At 40.7% G+C, this 19,457-nt stretch overlaps 1 protein-coding gene and 1 long non-coding RNA gene across 3 annotated transcripts in view; one reads left to right on the top strand and one right to left on the bottom strand.

The window, feature by feature from the left end:
- The window catches only part of LOC130709105 (uncharacterized), a 714,106-nt gene that overhangs the window by 129,063 nt on the left and 565,586 nt on the right, over window positions 1-19,457 (top strand). For both annotated transcript variants that reach the window (XR_009009601.1, XR_009009600.1), the window contains exon 3: window positions 142-223. This is a non-coding gene — a long non-coding RNA (uncharacterized LOC130709105). The remainder of the gene's footprint in view (window positions 1-141; window positions 224-19,457) is intronic.
- The window catches only part of MDFIC2 (MyoD family inhibitor domain containing 2), a 98,353-nt gene continuing 94,929 nt past the window's right edge, over window positions 16,034-19,457 (bottom strand). Inside the window, exon 4 of the mRNA XM_028169138.2 lies at window positions 16,034-18,684. Coding sequence (XP_028024939.1) covers window positions 18,425-18,684 — 260 coding nt within the window. The 3' untranslated portion in view covers window positions 16,034-18,424. The remainder of the gene's footprint in view (window positions 18,685-19,457) is intronic.

Genomic DNA, 19,457 nt, shown 5'->3' with positions numbered 1-19,457 from the left:
ACATTTGTACATCTCCCTGATGGGCCGAACCTGACACTTCCCAGTTGCAGATCTTCTGCATAGGATGTGTCATCTATGAATAATAGTTTGTTCAATCAGTATTTATTGAGCACCTACCATGAACTGGTCTCTGATCCACAGGCTGAGAAAACAAAGATGAAAAACACACGGTTCCTGATTTCAAGACGGCCATAGGCTGGTGAGGGGAGAGAGCTGCCATAGGGTAAGTACAATGACAGATGCGTGCCTGGGATATAGTGAGAAACAGACAAGAGACATCAAGTTGTTGAAGGCCCTAGATGGGCACTGTATAATATCTTGCCATTTGTTTTGACTTCTCTTGATTCTGAAAGAAGTTTGGTGAGCACAACCTGGCTTGGTATCTAGAAGTAATACTGCCAACCTTTGTTGAGAATTTACCTTACACTGGATGATGTGCTCAGTGTTTTACATGCATCCTCTCGAGTAGTGCTTACAATTATTCTATGGGGAAGATCCCAATATTGTTCCCATTTTATAGAAGAGGTCAGGTCACATACCTGGAAAAGGTCAGGCTGGAGTTCAAGTCCACTTTTTTCATCTTCAAAATACATGCTCCAAAGTGTTCACTGTGGTACCTTTTGCAACTTTTTGTGTAAAGAGATCTTTATTTGTTCATGATATAGCTTAAAAATTGTTTGAACATATGGACAATATATGTGCGTGTTTGTATGTCTGCAAAATATACAGTTGGATGGTCTCTATATGTACTTGCTGTGAAAAATGTATGGTGTATGTATATATCTATAAACACTCCCGCCCCATATGCTGAGCGTTATAGTTAGCAAGATGAACCAGTTGGCCGTTACACATGCTGGCAGGGCCATCCTAGGAGCAGTTGCTGGGGATGGATAGCACCCCATTCTCCAGGCCGCTTGTCTTATTGTCTTACGAGGGTTCTTCAAAACGGTTCCAGCCTCTTCTCCAATGCCAGCATTTCTGTAGCCAGTGGATATTTTCTGCTCCTCTCTTATGCTGGAGACGTGTGGAGGGGAGGCAGGGGCATTAAAATAATTCTCTGCTCGAGGCTCTGATACACTTAAGACAGCCCTCTTCCTGGAATATATAAATGCCCGCAAATCAGCGTTTCTTAAGATGCAGTATCCTTCCTGGAAATCCTGTTAAAGGACATACCCTGGCTACTCGTCTCAGACTGAATGAGAATATAGTGAGGCTCATGATTTTCACTGCTGAGATATTAGCATAAATCTCCCACTAATGCACCTCTGCCTGTTAGTGGACCAGTTGCTGCAAGAAAATACGTTAAACTGAGAAGGGACGAATGTTTTGCACCTGGGGTGTGGTAGTGGGAAGCCAGCATGTGTGGGGCGTTTCCAGCTCGGCAAATACCGCTGGGGAGGCACTGAGGATCTTCCCGTGTGGGTTATGAGAAATGATTAGATGCTTCATGAGGAAAAAGGATTTTTGTGTGGCTCATGGAGCAATCATAGGACCTTTATAATGGATAGAGCAGTTTCATCTTATGTTTTTTTCTCTGACATCATGCAGCACAACTATCTCATGAAGCCTGAGGCAGGGTAACTGTCCCCGTGTTAAAGATGGGGAAATTGAGACCCAAGAGGTTAAGTGAGTGTGAGACTTGGAACGTCAAGGCTGGAAGGGCTGCCGTGGTGCTCTGTCTTGCGGGCGCTCTCTGTCATTTTTCCTTGTTCTTTCTCCGCCTCCCTTCTGAAACCCCTGCTCCTCTTCTCTTTAGAAGTGAAATTTGTAGCCACTTAAACATTGCCTAGAGCATAGTGCTCAATAAATGTATTTTTGGTGTGTGTTGAATGAATGTTAGATGAGTGTCAATGACATCATATGTGGGACCAAAATGCCTAAGAGTTACAGTGGCTGCAGGGCAAGAGCAGGCCAGCATCTTGTCGACTCATCTTCTCTTGGCTGTCTCCACTGACCCCCCAAAGCAACATATCGAATATACCCCTAATGGTGTCCAATATCTCATTTTACTGAGAGTCTTACTTGCTGAAGGCCAGTATCACTAGGATCTTTATTGACAAGCCCCGAGCTTTGCTTCTAAGCAGGTCTTTACTTGATGAGAATGACGGTGTCTAGGGGTTGGAAGAAAACTTAAGAGTTTACTTAAGCGCCTACTGCCTGTTAGGATACTTCCTGGTATAGCTGAATGGAGCCAGTAAACTTCTTTGTGAGATCTTGGATTATAATGTCAGGCTTGCTATGTCCAGAAGTCTTTAGGGAAAAGTTCAACTCAGAAGGAAGATGTCCTTGTTGGGCAGGTGGGTGGATGTGGTAGCAGGTTGTTCATGCACAGTTTCAACTATCCTGTGGCCTTCATTTTCCTGCTCTGTCTCTTTTTTTCTCTTATCATGCAATGGGTTTTTGTTGTTCACTTAAGCTTGGGGTCTGTGTGTGTGTGTGTGTGTGTGTGTGTGTGTGTGAAAAAAGAGAACAATGGATAAAGGGGAGGGAGTTCTGATTTTTTTTCTTTGAGTTTTCGAGTGTTGGAATTATGAACTGGAAGTCGATTGTCCTTGAGGATAAATGGCTTTGAATAAACTCAGCTTTTAATCTTAGCTCTAAAAGAATCTTGGTCAGATGTCTTAACTGTTCTAAGCCCTAATTCTTCATATGTAAAATGAAGGTATTAATACCTTTTTATGGGTTTTTTTTTTATGAAGCTTGGACTAAATAATACATATAAATTGTTTAGGCCGGTATCTACCACATAGCAAGCTCTCAGGCCAGTGGGAGCTACTCTAATAATAACAATAATAACAAAATGATAATAATGACAAAATAGTAATCATGTTGATAGTTACTAATATACATATATATTATATGTAATGTACATACAGTATATATAACACCCATATACATACTAACATATACGTGTATGGGTGTAATATATACTTATATATAACACATAGGCCTTAGAAAATAGATATCTAAGACCTGAAAGCTTTTTACAAAGCCAGGGTCTCTTTTATATACCTACGTAGGCAAGAATCTCCTTTAATTGCGTCAGTGTCCAATCAAGCACACGTTCAAGTCTTGGCTGAACTTTCAGCTGTGCTATTCCTCATAGAACAGTCAGGGAGTACCAAGGTAGATTGTGCAACCCTGTATCCATTCATTCTTCCACAAAATATTAAATCCGTGCCAACCGTGTACCAGGGAGTATACTAGTTACGGGGTGTGCAGTGCTGTATAAAAGGCATACTCCTCCTGCTCTTACTGTGGGGTTACAAACTTAATTACGTAGCATGAAGGAAAAGAAAAGTGCTAAGGGATGATGAAACAAAGGCCTCCTAATTTAAATCTAGGTTTCAGAGGGAAGGAGTAAAATTCTGTGACCCGGAGGGCTAATTGAAGCTAGTCAGATGAAGGAACAGCCCATGCAAATGGCCTGAGGTAGAAAAGAGCACCTTAAGTTGGGGAACTGACTGTTTTTTTGCTAAGGCTGCAAGCTTTGTGCAAGGATCGTGGTGGGGAGCTTGGAATTAATCAGAGAACAATGGGAGATCACTGGAGGAGCAAGGAAGTGACAAGTTTTAGTTCCCATTCCGTTTTTAAGAGACTTCTTTTCACCATCTCCCTAACAGCAGCTGCCCTCTTCTTGCTCCTTTCCCACCTACAGCAGCCCAGTGATGTTTCTGCCCTCTCTATCTAGTAAAACATGCCCAGAGAAAAGGATCTAATTTTCTCACTTCTGATAAGTTAAAGTGGCTGATGAAGCTGTATATTTTGTCTTGAGAGAACACTTACATCTTAACAGAGATCCAAGTTTAAGCCAAAGGAATGAATCTCTATGTGTGATTTTCTTTGCATCAACAACTCGATAAGCTGAAAGGGCTTCTTTTTCAGAGGAATGTGGCCTGCCTAACAGTGAGAGCTCAGAGATAAAGAGACCAGGGATAAAGTCCAAGCCCTGCTTCCTAGGAGTGTGACGGGTGACTTAATCTTCTTAACCCTCTGTTTCCTTAACTGTAAATGGGGAAAATAATTCATAGAGTTGTTGAATGAACTGAAAAAATGCATGGGAATCAATACACCATTGTGGAACTTTTTATCTTCAACACTACTGTGCAGGGTCCGAGAAGCACCTCCCTTCCCCTGAATTCTCCTTCTTTTGAAAACATTATCACAACGTTTCAGGATAATTTCAAATTGACTTTCTCATGATCTGTATCATGTCATCTATGTTTAGACATTTTCACACTTTCATCCGAAAACATTTTGGGTGTTCTTCCTTTAAGAAACATATACTTTCTTCCACACACATTTTTGCATATTACAAACTGTCTCAACGTGTAAATTATTTCCTTGAAATAATTGGCAATTTGGTGTCGGTGATGGGCAGGGGTGATTCAACTGAGAGCTCAAGAAAGAGATTTCAGGGAGGGGGCTGGGGAGGAGGTGGTCTTCGGAGTCCATGGTGATATTTGATAGGATGAAATAAATGTCAAGTAGGCTCAAATGCTCAGAATTCCAGTACTAAGATTGGCTGGAGGTCCTCATTTTGCCTTCAGAGCAGGGACTGGGCAGGAAACAAGTGTCCAATGGTGGTAACAAGTTTTTCAATTCCCATGGCATATGCCCTCCGAAAGCTTGCTTATCTCCCCAACCCCGCCCCATTCCACCCGCCCCCCTTCCAAAGAAAGGGGTAGGGGAGCTGCAAAACACTTGGCACAGGTGCAAGAAAGCTGAAAACGCCTGGCAGAGCTCTCAGGCGTCTTTTTCCACTCCGCACCAAATGTTTTACAGTCTTCGTGAGCCCATATAGATCCTGGCTTCTGCCCAGTCGTTTGTTTGAAACTGTAGGCTCCGAGAAAAGGCTCCACACTGCAGCTGGCCTTTAAACTGTATTTTATGGGGGAGAGCGTTCAGGGTACAGTTGGAATGAGGAGAGCTCGCCTTTGACGTTGGACGTAAAACTAACAGATTGGAGTGGGGTGGAGCTAACGCCCAGGAATTGTTGGTCTGTTCATTTTCCCAGAGAAAACTTAAGCTTTTGGAAATTTCACCTCAATCTCAGGGATTTCACGGGCTAATTTATAGGGAGGCCCCCCAAATGTGACTTGAGCCCAATTTAGCTCAATTTTACTCAAACATGAATCTAATAGTTGCAAGTAATGGAGATGGCAGAATCGTTCTTAGTGATGTAAATTTCTCGCTAATTTAGGGCAACTGTGGCTTCGCTCCCACCTACATACAAGTTCATTATGAATGAACATTTACTAGTTAACGATTCGTCTTTCTCCTTCTCTGTAGCCTTTTTTGCCTCCTTATCATGCTTGTGGCTCATGATTTCAAAGGATTAATGACTAATTAGATTTTTTGGTCACTATATATTAACGATGCAAAAGGAAAAGACTCCAACAGGAGGGTTAATCCAAAGTGAAATTTGAACATAAAAAGTCCCTCTTACTTAACAATTTAGGGAAAAGTAGGCATTTGCGTCCTCCTCAGACCTTTGGATTTAAGTAACTGTTCTTTGTTGAATACTTGCTGTGTCAACCACTCTCCGAAAGACAGGTAATGTACTTTTTCACTGTATCTTCACTCTGAGGTCTGAGTTTGATCTCCCTGTTCTAGGTGAGGAAACTGAGGCATAGGAAATTTAAGTGACTTGCCCAAAGAGATGACAATGAATGTACATCATGGATTTATTTGTCTGGTCCTTTTAAAAAGTTTTCAGTAACTATGATGAACAAAATATTCCCAGAAAAAATGTTGCACCCACTTCGCTATTGTCAGTGGCTTGTGTGAAATGACTTAGCCTGGAATGGAGTTAAAGAAAAATCCAATACTGCAGGAGCAGGGAGTTTCTCAGAGGTCAAGACATTTCTTTCTCAAACAGAGGAATCATGGAGTATGCAGCTGAATCTCCGAGTTAACTAATTAGTTAATCTGGAAGTTACAGTTTCTTTATTATTTTGGGAGCAGCTTTCTCTAAAAGCCAGCAGATACCCAATGTCCCCTGGGGTGCCAGAATTGTGACAAAAAGGTAGACCCTTCTTGAAATAAGCTAGTCATCACATACATGGCATAATGTGAATCAGGGCCCCTGATGTTGTGATTCTATTCCGTTCTTATGAACGACATCAATAAATAAAGGAATGTTTTCTCAGTTCTCAAACTGAGAGCAGGTAAAGAAAAAAAAAATAATAAGAGCACGGATATCTATTTAGAGGGATGGTTAGACAGAGAAGGAGAGAGCACATCGCATACTGTGAAACAAAGAGAAAGATAAGAAGAGCGAGTGTGTCACTGCTTCCCCGTGGCAGAATCAAAATCTTCTTTTGGATGTCATGTTGAAAAGAATCCCAAATCTCAGTTCTGTAAAGCAGATGGATATTCCATGTTGGTGCAGATTCCTGTTTGAAGCAGTGTGGTTACAAAGATGGGGTGGGTCATTTGATTTTCTCTGAAGAACTGTCTTGTGCAGCTATCTAAAAGAATTATAATACCCCATGAAGTGCACCATCCATGATGCTTTTAAAAGTGTTAAATAAAGGCTTCAACCAATGTCTCAAATCTATTTGCCCTTATTAATAGACATGATTCTTTGGCTAATATAGGTTTGGGAAATGCTGAGTTCAACACATATGTATAGGTGTTTTAACTGCAGGACTTCTCAGAGCCTTTAATCTGCCCTATGAGTCTCCAAGAAGGAGTAATATTATACCCCTTGATCTTAGAATGCTTATTCCACAAAGTATCTGCTTGAAACTACTGTGGTGCCCAACAGCCTTAGGGAAATGCTGGGATACTGTCACTTCGCTAAAGAAGGGTCTGACTTTTTCATTTTTAGGGTAATTGAGGCTAAGCCCCCATCTACCTAGACATTCACTGTGAATGAGCTTTTCACAGTTAAGTCTTCTATCTCCCTCTCTTTAGTCCTTTTTGGTTTCTTATCATGCTTGGAGCACATAATTCCTAAGGATTAATAACTATTTAGATTTTCGACAACCATAAATTAAAGATGTAAAAGAAGAAACGAAAGCAGTAGGGTAAGTCAGAACTGAAATTTGGAGTCTTTTCTCTCACTGAATAATTCAGCTGTAAGCCCTTGCTGGAATAACTATGTGTGTTTATGTCACCTTTATGGGGAATCCTTGGGAAGAATCCTGAAATGGAGCCCGGGGTACCTCTTGGCACACTGTATTTTGCTTCTCAAGTTGTCAGGTGAGACTAATGCATTGTGTACTGAGCTGAAGCATGATGGGCAGTTTGCTTTGCCCTTTTCCTGTAAGAAAGGACTGTCTACATCCAAAGAGAATGCTAGCGTATGCAAATCCCCTGCTGAGGCCCTTTCCCATTAGGTGTGAAGTTGCTTGCCCTGTTGATGTCTAGACCTCCATCGTAGATTGCAGAAACACTTACTCTATTGGATCCCAAACAGAAGCAATTTTTATCTTGACGCTAATGAAACATACGCTTCCAGGGTCCTCTCTTGTACGGAGCCCCTTTCAACACATGACTGTGTTTTTATAAAATTGCCCAAGTAAGATATGTTTGCAGTCTTGAGTCTTAAAATGATTCTCCCTAGGATTGAGCACAAGCCCCACAAATCGTGAATTTGCCTCCATTCCAAAGAAAACCTTAATTGGATTTTCCCACACAAGGAAAGGGCCGTATTAAAATTTCATCCATGGTCACATCTAACCTCAGGCATCATAATAAAAAGGCTCAGAACACCCCTTCCGTGTGCTGGAATGTTCACCTGAAGCTTTCGTACAGGTGCTCAGCTGTAGCTGTGAGCGTCCATTCTGTCTTTTCTCCCCCCAGTTATGGGACCATAGCAGCTTCAGGGCCTAGAACTCTTCAGTGATCGAAGTTTCCCACCAACCTCTGGGCAGAGCGTTGAAAACCTTGCAGAGAATATCTAGGCATTGTATAAACTTTACAGGACAGCAGAGAGCATGACTAACCCTTGAGTTGCCTCTGATACTTTTGGAAACTCCTTTTCATGATGAGTAAAAGAATCCAGTTTGCCAGATCCAGAACATACCACCTAAAGTCATCTAACTTCTATTTTAAGCTCTTCTGTGGACATTCAAATAGGTCATGCCATAGTCCTGACCCAGCGCTGCCAGGAGCTTGCAGTGTGACCTGCAAGACCCCTTCACTCCATCAGTACCTCAATACTCCCACCTGAAACACAGAAAGATCCTTTCCTCATCACATTGTATATTACCCAGAGCATCATAGGCTCTAATAACCAGAGGATTTCTTAATAGTTTCCCCTACCTTGTGTGACCATAGATTCATCCATTGGAAGAGAAAAATCAAATCCTGAAAATGTTCTCCTCATATCCAATGATGGAATTTTTATTTTGGAAAATAATAACAGTGTTATTTTGAAAAAATTAACAGTTTTGTAATAGTTGGAAGGGGTTTGATTGCAATAGCGAGTTGGAGGGTGGTTATGCAGAGGATCAGAAACCTAACCGCGTAGACCTTTCTTGGGTGAAATATGACATGATCAACACAGAAGAGCCCCCAAGAAGCTTCCATGTTGTGACTTTATTACATGGGGTGTTGAGAAATAAATGTTAACAGTATGTATTGACCAAGCAGTACTCATGGAGTGTAGTCATAAAAGAAACTTTATATTTGTCTCTTACCACCTTTATATTTATTCAGCAAACGGAGTCCTTCCCTGGCCCTTGGATGTGAACTTAGGGAGGCCCCATGACATTCTGTTTAGTCTTCAGCAATAGACAGTCTTTAAGTCATAAACACAACCTCAGTTCATAACTTAGCTTGAGCATTAATAGCCATGGTTCTGAATTTTATTCGGTCAATGTCTTCATCTGCTCTAGTTGGTGACTGCCATGTGAACTGGCTGCTGGAGGAGAGGATGTGTGGGTCTTTTCTCTTTCTCCAGCTGCCATTTTTCCTTCTCCACTCGCTTACTCACTCTGGTTTCTGATTCTACCAAGGTTGAACAGGTTGAGGGGAGAGAAGAAGGGTTAGGAGGGTAGAAAACAACTAATTTGATTGATAATCTCATAAGATGGTGTCACCTTTTCTGAAACTGTCATATGTGTAAGATGCCAATTTCATTAATGGTGCCTTTTGTGGGATCTTCAGAGAACCCATCATGGAGAACGTTCTCCCACTTGCAATTCCTTTGACCTGGGAAAGTGAGCCCTATTTCCCCAGGTCTTGGTGCTATACACCTAAGTGCCTTTCTGCCGAAGTCTCATAGATACTTTGGGTGGCCCTGTGACACAGGATGTGAGGCAGTTCTTGAACCGACTCTCTCCCAGGTACCTCACCCATATGTAGTCCATCAGAGGCACCCACACAACTCCTTGCCCACACTCACTCATGTGGGGGGCTTTCTCGGGGTGAAGGCCACTCTCTCTCACTCTGTTGACAAAGCAACTCACCCTTCTGATTTCCTGGGTGGGAGTCGACACTGTTCACCTCTTCCCAATAAAACAAGGGGAACACATCAAGCTCTCTGAGTGGTGACATTTAAGTCCCTCTCACCAGATTAAGGAGGAGGGCAGACCCTCCCACTGCCTACCTTTTGAAATTGGCCAATCTGGACCTCAACCATGGTCTTCTTACAGCTTAAGTGGCTAACAACATGAGCTTTGGATTCACACAGACTCCTGAGTTCAAATCTCCACTCTGCCATCGTGTTCCCTTGGCATGAGACAGTTACTTAAATACTGCAAGGCTCACTTTCCTCTTCAGTAAAATTCCTCAGAGTTTGTTGAGGAGATTCAATGAGATAATACATGAAAGGCCATTCATACGGTGCTTGGCACATAATAAGTGCTTATTAAAGTTATCTATTGTAATGAGTATTATCCTAGTCTTGGGAGAAAGGGGTACTGTATCATAAGAGAAGGAAAAATAAAGACATACGGGAATTAGATACTCTGCTCATTTCCTGGATAAGTAACCAGGGAATAATGAAAAAGATGGCATATGGCTAAGTCTCAAAAGATTGGTGTGATGTGGGCTATTACAGAAATAGAGCATAAACATCTCTCGTGTTATGGGAACAAATGAGCTGGGTAGTGCTGCTAATAATAATTAGAGCTGAAAATGTTAATGAATGTACTATACGTACTAAATCTACACTAAAGATTTTGCTGAATTATCTCTTTTTACCCCTTACAGTGACCCATGGGGTAGGTGTTAATAGCCACATTTTACTGATGTGAGACTCAGAGAGGTTTAGTTACTGATTCAGTACATTTAGCTAGTAAGCAGTGGAGACAGGGCTGGTACCCACGTCTATCTTTAGACCTCAACCTTCTTATCTACTGTTACATGGCTACTTGAAGTCATTTAATAGAAGATACTTGCGTTATAATTGGGCATTCTGGAGCAGGGGTGTCCTGACAGCCCAAACACCCCGAGACCAGAAGGGAGGGCCCTTGGGACGGTGAACCTTTGGGATACTCCTCTGAGTGCCTGGGTGATATTCTGACCCCACCTACAGAAAAGGATCTAAGATCGCTTTAAACCAAAGGATGTCCTCCATCCTCCCAACGCCCTCATCCCCTAGAAGGAAGCTTGAATTACTCATAATTGCTATGTTGGCAACAGATAACACCAGAAAAACTGACAGGGATGTTTTTTCTGCATCAGTGGTATTAGTTATAAAATTTCTGCTCTCTCTGGGCTTTCACAGGGTATACTGATCATGGCATAGCTGTCTCCATCATGCAGAAAGCCCCAGCAAGGGCAGAGAGAACTAAATTTCAAGCATGACTAATAGTATATACACTGGATTCTAAGCCAATGCAAATGTGCTGAAAGTTCATCAGATGAGTTTTCACTGATTATTCCTACAGGACCAATCCAGCTATTGAGAAGTCAGTTTCCATTATCCTTCCCCATGCGGCAGAACTTGCCAGGGGCCTGGAATACAGTTTAGGCTCTAGTCAGATGGGATTTGCACTTCGTCCAACCCTGAAAAGTCACTCCTTGGCTATTATTTTTCACTCTATTGTAAATAGCAAGAGGCAGATGAAAAAGTAAAAAATATGTTGGTTGGAAGATACTTATTCTCGCCTACCTAGGGCAATCAAAGAGGAGACATCAGCTCCAGATTTGGTAAGTAATAACTCACATTTGACTTTAATACACTGTGATAAACTTTGAGGAATATATCTTTTAAAACATAAAATGCTTTACCTCTGATTTAAAGTTTGGGGGATTGGTCCTGTGCCGTCGGCAGGCTAGATTTAGCATCTCTGGAAATTCCAGAGCAATTTTAAACTACTCTTTTTGATCACTTGCTGCAGCTCCAGCTTTCAAAGAGAATGAGATGTTTTGGGAATGAATTGTGATGGACTTATATGAAAATTTATATGACCAAGGATTGGATTTGTTCCCCTGGAATATTATAGATTATGTTTTATGTTGGAATTACATCAGTGTGCCGAGCAGCAGAAGGCTGGCTTAATGTAGCTAAAAATATACCTTGACTTTCCACTTGGAATATAACTCTCCCCTCCCCAACCAGTTCCTTCCCTAATGAAAATAATGGCTTCATGACTCATAGACATGATAGACAGTAGGGAATATTTGAGTCTTAAACTGAGAAGAGTTTGAGAAAGGACTAATGGTCCTTTTCTAATTTCTTTCCCATCCATCTCTTCCGTCTTGTTTTTCCGTCTCACCATCCTATTCCAGGCCTTCAGCACCCCATGCCTCATTGCAATGGCTCCTTTGTCAGTCTCTAGTGTCTCCTTGCTTTAATTTGTCCTGTACATTGTGTCATGGTCCATCTTCCTCCTACACCACTTTAATCATGTAACTCCCTGCCATTCTTCAGTGGCTTTTCATTTGCTCCTGAGTACATCACAAAGTAACATCCAAGGCCCTTTCTAGATATGAACCTTGCCTCTTCCTCCTTTCCAAGCACTCACTTCCCAACCACGCACCTAGTCCAGGCCTCTACTAAGTCTTACCTGGAGCTGGGCAATAACCTCCCAACCGGTCACCAAATTTCTCTCATTCTTGCTTTCATTGAACCTACTGTTGCCAGTATAAGTACCATTGGTGGCATGCAGGATGATTTTTGGTGCTACAGACACTTTTATTCTCAAAATCATTTTTAATACCTGGCTAGTACATTACTGTAAAAATGTTACTAGTAGATCAAGACCATGAATTTATGCGTATTATTGCTTAGAATGAGAGTCATCAAAAAGGTGAGCTAGGAGGTAACTTCATGAGGTCTGTGGATCTGCTGAGGCCCTTCTTCAACATTCAGATCCCTATCTCTGCCTTATCTCTCCAGGAGCAGTTCCCCAGACTTGTCCCCTGAGCTAGGTGGTTTACTGCCTTGGCCACATGAGCAGATATTTGATTGCAACAATGGCGGAGTGACAGCTTTGGCACAATCCTACCTTCTTGCCTTCCTCCCCCATTGCAGGGGCCTGCACCTCATATTACAAAGCTGTACAGCCGTGATTTGAAACATTCATGCAGCTTTCTGAAGAGCCTCAATTACAAATGATGAGTAGCTTATCTGCTGGGAGAATCTTGTTCGATATTCTTATTTTTTTTTAATATTTACGGGAACTTGATGTTCAGTGAAGACCCTTAGGCAGAAAGTGCTGAAAGAGGAAACAAAGAGGATGTTGGAGAGGGCTGAACCTAGTGAAAGCTCAGAATCCACAAAGTAAGTTGTGGCTTTGTAAATTCACTGTAAGTACATTTGAGGAACAATAAACCATAAAAGAGGTTACCATGACCTTGGTTTCTGCATAGCTTTTGAGATAAAAGGTCTCAGAATCAGAATGCATTTGGTTGACATAGTGTTGTTGACTGATTAAAAACAATTCATGCCCTCATGGAATACTGATGAGGGCTGGCCTGGGTGTGTGTACAGGATATGGACTCTGGAGGTAGAGATCAAAGTTGCTTTGCTAAAATGGAGCACTAAAATGTAAGCCTTCATAACCAGAGATGAATGGGGCACAGCTACTGGCATAAAGATTAAATTGCAATACATTCACTTTGCATTCACATAAAGATTAAATTGCAGTACATTCATTTATTACTTATTGGGTACATATCTTAAAAGCATATTAAAAAAAAAAAAAGCATATTGAAGATGTTCCAGATTCTCATCATTGCACAGGATAACAACTTGGAAAACATTTACTATCAGCGAATGGGTTTCTTTGAATAGTGTCATATTTTTCTGATTGCTTTTGCTTTAGAAGTGAATACTTGAACTTTATTTTGATTTGGCCATTTTTCATATGGACAACTTTTAGGCCTAGTGATTAAAAGCATAAACTTTGGAATGAACAGACATGGGTTCAAGCCTTGTGACAATTGCTTACTTGGTATGGACCTTGGGCATGTTACTTAATTTCTTTAGGTCTCTGTTCTCCCTAGGAAAATAGGGATGCTAGTAGAACCTGTGTCATAGGGCTGTTTAGAGAATTGCGATAATGTATATAAAGCACTTAATCAAATATTTTATTTTCTTTTTTTAAACATTTATTTATTTATTTATTTTTAACAGTAGGTCCTTGTTGGTTATGTATTTTAAATATAGCAGTGTGTCAATCCCAAACTCCCAGTCTATCCTTCCCCCTCTTCCCCCACCCCCAAATATTTTCTATTTGATATTTTTCTCATCCGTAAAATAAATAAGAATAATGTAGTAAAGGGAACACTTTCAGGCTCTCTGGTTTCTCCTAACTATATACTATGAGTGCATGGTGAAGTTCAGGTGTTAGTAGATGGTATTGCAGTCCAGGTTTAAGAAATGCCTCAATGTCACCCTCCCACTCACCCTTTTTCCCTTACTGAGTTTTGGCAGAGGGAGCTATTGATTATATGGAAAGCAAAACAGCTAGACGGGCAACAGACTCCCTTCTAGCGGTGCAAGCACTAATCAGGGCAGGTCTTTCTAGCCAAGACTGAATCAGAAAATATGGTTTAGATGTGAAGGTGTAAGTGAAGGCCTCTGCTTACTACTTCTTGAATCAAGATAGCTCTTGGCTAAGGTGCTTCCTCAATTGCCAACAGAGGTGTGACATGACCAGCTTAGTCCAAGACAGGAACCTTAGACAGGAGGGAAAATGAGAGTGTCCTGTTTTAGAGCTGATCTTTAAACCAGGTTCCCCAACCTAAATTACACCACCAGGTAAAATGTGGCCCAGTGAATGTCCTGGCTTCTGACCCAAGAGGTCAACAACCATTCCTCTCCTGGAGTCAGGGAGGGAGCTGAAGGATCATCATTTCCCTACATTCCTTCTCAAAATGTGGAGTCTGTTGAGCTAGGGCTGCTAGACTTAGCAAACAGAAATATAAGACAACCACTTAAATTTGAATTTCAGATAAACGAGGAATCATTTCATAGTATAAGTGTGTCCCATGCAATGTTTGGGACATGCTTATACTAAAATATTTTTGTTATTTATCTGACATTTAAAGTTAACTGGGCATCCTCTCTTTTACCTGGCAAGTCTGTTTCCAATAGTTTTTTTAAGGTCAATTTGGTGATGGTTCATTGAGACTGATAGAGAGGCTTGCAGAGCTCTTTGGGGAGGTTATCCTGTGTGTTGTAGGATGTTTATTAGCATTCCTAGCTTTTAATCACTAAAGGCTACTTGCATCCTTCCTCTTTCCATTTTGACAACCAAATATGTCTCCAGACATTGCCAAATGATTGCCAAATCACCCCTAATTGAGAACCACTGCTTTAGAGATAGTGGCAAAAGCGAGGCTGTGAAGCATATCAAGATGGTAGACCTGGATAAAGGTGGTACTTTCATCCAGTCAAGATGGTAGACCAGAAGGTGGCACTTTTATCCAATCAAGATGGTAGGCCAGAAGGTGGCACTTTTATCCAATCAAGATGGTAGGCCAGAAGGTGGCACTTTTATCCAATGCTGATACAGGTCCTGTCCCTTCCCCCGTTTTCATCCCTCCCCACATTCTGGACTCCTTCACAGTAATGTAAGGAGCTGTCTAGACATACGTAGAGGATCTCATTAATACAGTTTTGGTCCAGTGTTGATTATGATCACTGGAAAATTATTCTTTATTCACTCTGCCTTTCTAAACAGCTCACATGAGGCTCTATATGGCAGCTCTTCAGGTTTTAACTCAGATATCTTTTTCAAAGAACACCCAACAAACTATTAAACCAAATACTTAAATTTTATAATTTTATCACAGGTCATCAGTTTGTGTACCCTGGGTGAACTTAGCATTTGATGGGCAAAATTCTTAGAGTCAAAGTGTCTCTCTTAAGTGTATGTATTATTCTTTTGCTTCATTTTGTAGAGGGAGAAATTTGGAGGCATTGGATAATGAATTCTGTCCTTCAAATGTTTCCACCTTCACATTTATCCTTGAAAAAATGCTGATATGCCTTCATGTGATGTTTCCTATTTGTAAAGCTTCCCTGACTGTGTTGTCTTACTTCTTTGGAAAAAACTGAAGGGACTTTTGCTTTATTAACTTTGATTGTCCAGCATTGATAATTAATTTTTTAGGCCTGTCAGCTTATGTAGTGGGAAAATTTCATTAGCAAGTTAAATGTAACTTCGTTTTTTCATGGCTTTCCATATTTTGTAGGCTTTTAGAGAAGCAGTGGTTTTATAAAAATACATTGAGCAAAGCAAAGACAATGTACTTATCTGGTTATATTGCTGTGGGAAAAAAATTTCTCTTCTGGAATCCCTATAAAGGTTGTATGTTCTCAGATCTCTCTTATCTAGTGTGCTTCCTTAAATCAGAATATTCTTTTCCCTTAAAAGCCCACCTTAAAGAACAACATTATCTTTATTTGTGATCACCGGCCTTCATCATTGCAGCAAAAAAAAATCTGAGCCTTCTCAGATTCTGATATTTGTATTTAATCAATAACCACATTCCTTTTTCATCTGTCTTACCTCTGCAATTGCATTTTCCCAGCTGCGTATATTTTATTGTGTAAGAATTCAATTGAAAGAGCCATTCATGTTTGCAAAAAGGATGATGTTTTATTATTGGTGATAAAGAAAAGAAATTGCACACTTTGTATAACTGATCCTTTCTGTTAGAGCATGGAGCATGGTGAATTCTGAAAGTGAGGAATAAGTTAACAAACCGTGGTAAGAGAGGCCACAGAAAGATCTTGTAGTATTCTGACCACAGTATAAAATAAGACCTGACAATTCTTAACGTCTCTAATTGACAAGCGTTCAATTCACATTTGAAATGGACCATCTTTGCCCAATTTGAGGGTATGTAGACTAGAAAGAATAAGGGGATGATGGTCAAGGTAAATAACTCCGATATGACATGGCCTGATCAATGACACCAGGTACCATATTATTGGGACAGGATTCCAGAGACCTCCCACAGGTCCAGGTGTTCTTCCTTGAGTGGCTGGATCAGGGGGAGGTGGGTGGGTGCTTGGAGAGGGGCCAGGTGGCTGGGGGTACAGGGGGAAGCCCTAAGGAGGTTCACGGTAGCAACTGTTTATGAGCCAGTCTAGTAGTAGTTTAATATTTGAACAGTTGAAGTAGCTGTACCGCAGTGTAGAGCTGGACTAAGAAGTGGAGAATCCTGGGGTGGTACAGTGTTGTTAGAAAATTAGACCACGGGTTCGAGTTCCCGACACTGCCATTAAATCACTGTACGGTCTTGGATAAGTCAGTTCTTGGGGTCCTCTATTTTCTCTTATGAAAAATGAAAATACTGGGTAAGAACAGCTCTAAGTCCCCTTCTTAAGAGTTTACATTTTTCCCTCATAAAGATCTACAAGTTCTATGCATAGAGAATAGAGTTGTCTCTGAGTTTCTGAAAAGCACTGAGACCAAAGCGTTTCATAAGGGGTGGGCAATCACATGCTCTGTACTTTGTGGAAAACATGATAGTCAAACAGGGATGAAGCCTGCATTAACCGTGGACGGTCTGTGCTATCAGGAACAAGACAAGAGCAGCTCAATGCCTTTTGATGGGAAGCTTAAAAATATTTGCAAAAGATTAAGAGTTTTCAGCGTTTTGAGGAAGTTACTGCAGAGTAGAAGAATGTGCTAGTTGACTAGAGAAACAAAACAAGTGTAGCTTTTGTCCAAAATTACCTTAGTCAGGCAAAGACAGGTATTTTGGAATTTGTTGTTGTTTGCCTAAATCATAAAACGTTCCCTCTCCATTTTACTTTTGTGTTCTTTGTTCGGTTATTGATATAGCGTGCTTTTTTATATTCAGTGAAGATGTCCATGGGAATATTTAAGCACATGTTTGTGAGCAACGCCATGCCTACAGAAAGTAAAGAAAATTCCAAAGTCACTTCAACCTGCCCAAATTGTTTTAATTCGTTTGAATTGGAAGTCACTTTCTACGTTTGTATCACATCTTTAAAAAATTTTTTGTAAGTATGAGGAAGTGCTCAACATAATTATGAATCACTTGAATTATCAGAAATAGAAAAAAAATATGGTTTCTGAAGCACATGCTGTATTAGGAAACTTAGTGCTGAATAAGTACCTGCACATGTATTTCTTTCAGGTGCCTACACAACTCGTCGTTCAGTAAAATGAACTGGTTCTGTTTTAATATCCTGCTGCCTATTGTACCTGACAAACAGAAATGAGGAAAATGACAAATGGATGATCTGGGGTCATTTTCTTGAAACTTGCACATAATTCCTACTTCTGCTCATTAGAATAAAGAAAAGCCTTTCTGTAACAAATTAAGAACATGCATAACCTGTTATGATATAGTCATAGACATATAATAATACAGTCTAGAATTACAGTACTCTCTCGAAGTACATCATATTCAAAATTCACTGGATATGTCTTGGAGACATGTGTAGTAATTACAGGAACACGGTTTCTAATTCATTTAATTCCCTTTCCTACCTAAACTGAACATATAAGTGAATTTTAAGAGACTGTACAAATAAATTTTTAATTACAAAATGATGTTATACAATGCATTATTAATAATAACCAACAATGCATAATGTTTATACATGAGTCCATTAGAAGGACAAGCTAATGTATGTCAGTTCTAAAAGAATGTGCTAATTTGTCCTGAATTTGTGAATGGAGTTGAATCCATGATGCAAGCCAACGAGTGCAATAACAGAATGGTTTCACATGCTGTTTTACAGTTAAGAAACATCTTGTACCTATGGCATTTAAGAGGTATTTAAGATTTGTTCATCACATGTGATCAAGATCTGAATTTTCAGTGAGCCATGCGGTTGGGAAATTTGGATTAAGGCCATTGAGTTGACAATACTAGCTTTTTCCCAGACAGGTGCAGAATAAAATGGTCTGGAGCATCCAAGAAATGTATACAGTCCTTACATTTCAGCGCATAGAAATCACAGTCTCATTGTAATGGAGTTTCCCCCGGGGGGCCAAAGGGTCTGCCGGAACGTGTTTCCTTTGTCGCGCTAGTGGTAACAGATTTCTGAAATCTCCATGGCCAGCTCCAGACACTCACTGGTCTCCTGGCAAGATTCAAAAAGGCTGAAGTCTATGTCACAGTTGCAGTTGCAGTCATTCCGGGAGTGGCTTTCGTCTGAGGTGTGGCGATACCTGTGAGAGGGGCAGCACAAATTGGTACACAGCGTTTCACACGTATCCGGGAGCATCAGGAGACAATCCCAAAACTGGCAAAACAGACAGGTGAGGATGAGGGAGGCACAGTCCTCTGTTTAAAGAAGAAGAAAGACAATTACAGGAGGCCCATCTGGGGGCGCATATGAAGAGGAGGCATGTGCAGTGGTGTGCTTGATAACTTTATAGCCAACTCTTAATTATTTATCCGTACTAGGGGCGATGTACACCAGTTACTCTCTCAAGCTCCCCCTCCCGCATCCAGTACTCACTCTACTTAATTAATTGCTTCCTTAACTTCCTGAGCATTTCCTATTGATCCCACGTAATCTGGTTATTTAAAGTGCTGTCACTTTTCTAAACTCTTTTATTTACTTTGCCTGTGGAGGTGCTGGGAAGCCGCACAATTAGCTGCCTATCTGGAAACCTTGCAATGGTCTGAAAAACAGAGAGTCCTCCCCAAGTGCAGGGAGCTTGCAGCAGCAATTAGATTTGGGGACAATGAGAGATCATACACATTTCTGGCTGCTCGTCACAAGGCTTTCTTATTTGTTTGATGTGGATTCCAGTAAATCTGCCACACCCATATTCAAATGTGAGTGAAAAGCACATTTCAAAACCTAACATAAACGATTTTTTAAATAATCATAGTTGTTTCGGGTTGTATTTTATTTTTAATCCCTGTCTTCTTTTTCCTCCAGTTATGTAAAGCCTTGATTTTATATCAAGTTAAATGAAATATGGCATCGTGTACACCTAAAATGGTATAAATCTTATCAATCCTCTTTAAGAAAATTGGTTTAAAAATTTACTATGCAGACTTGTAAAAATGTGAAAAGTATCTCTAAGGCATTGAAGGTAATTGGT

The sequence above is a fragment of the Balaenoptera acutorostrata genome, chromosome 10 (genome assembly GCF_949987535.1).
Source record: "Balaenoptera acutorostrata chromosome 10, mBalAcu1.1, whole genome shotgun sequence".
Lineage (NCBI taxonomy): Eukaryota > Metazoa > Chordata > Mammalia > Artiodactyla > Balaenopteridae > Balaenoptera > Balaenoptera acutorostrata.
Note: the sequence above shows the minus strand (reverse complement) of the source record. Positions and strands in the feature narration are given on the sequence as shown.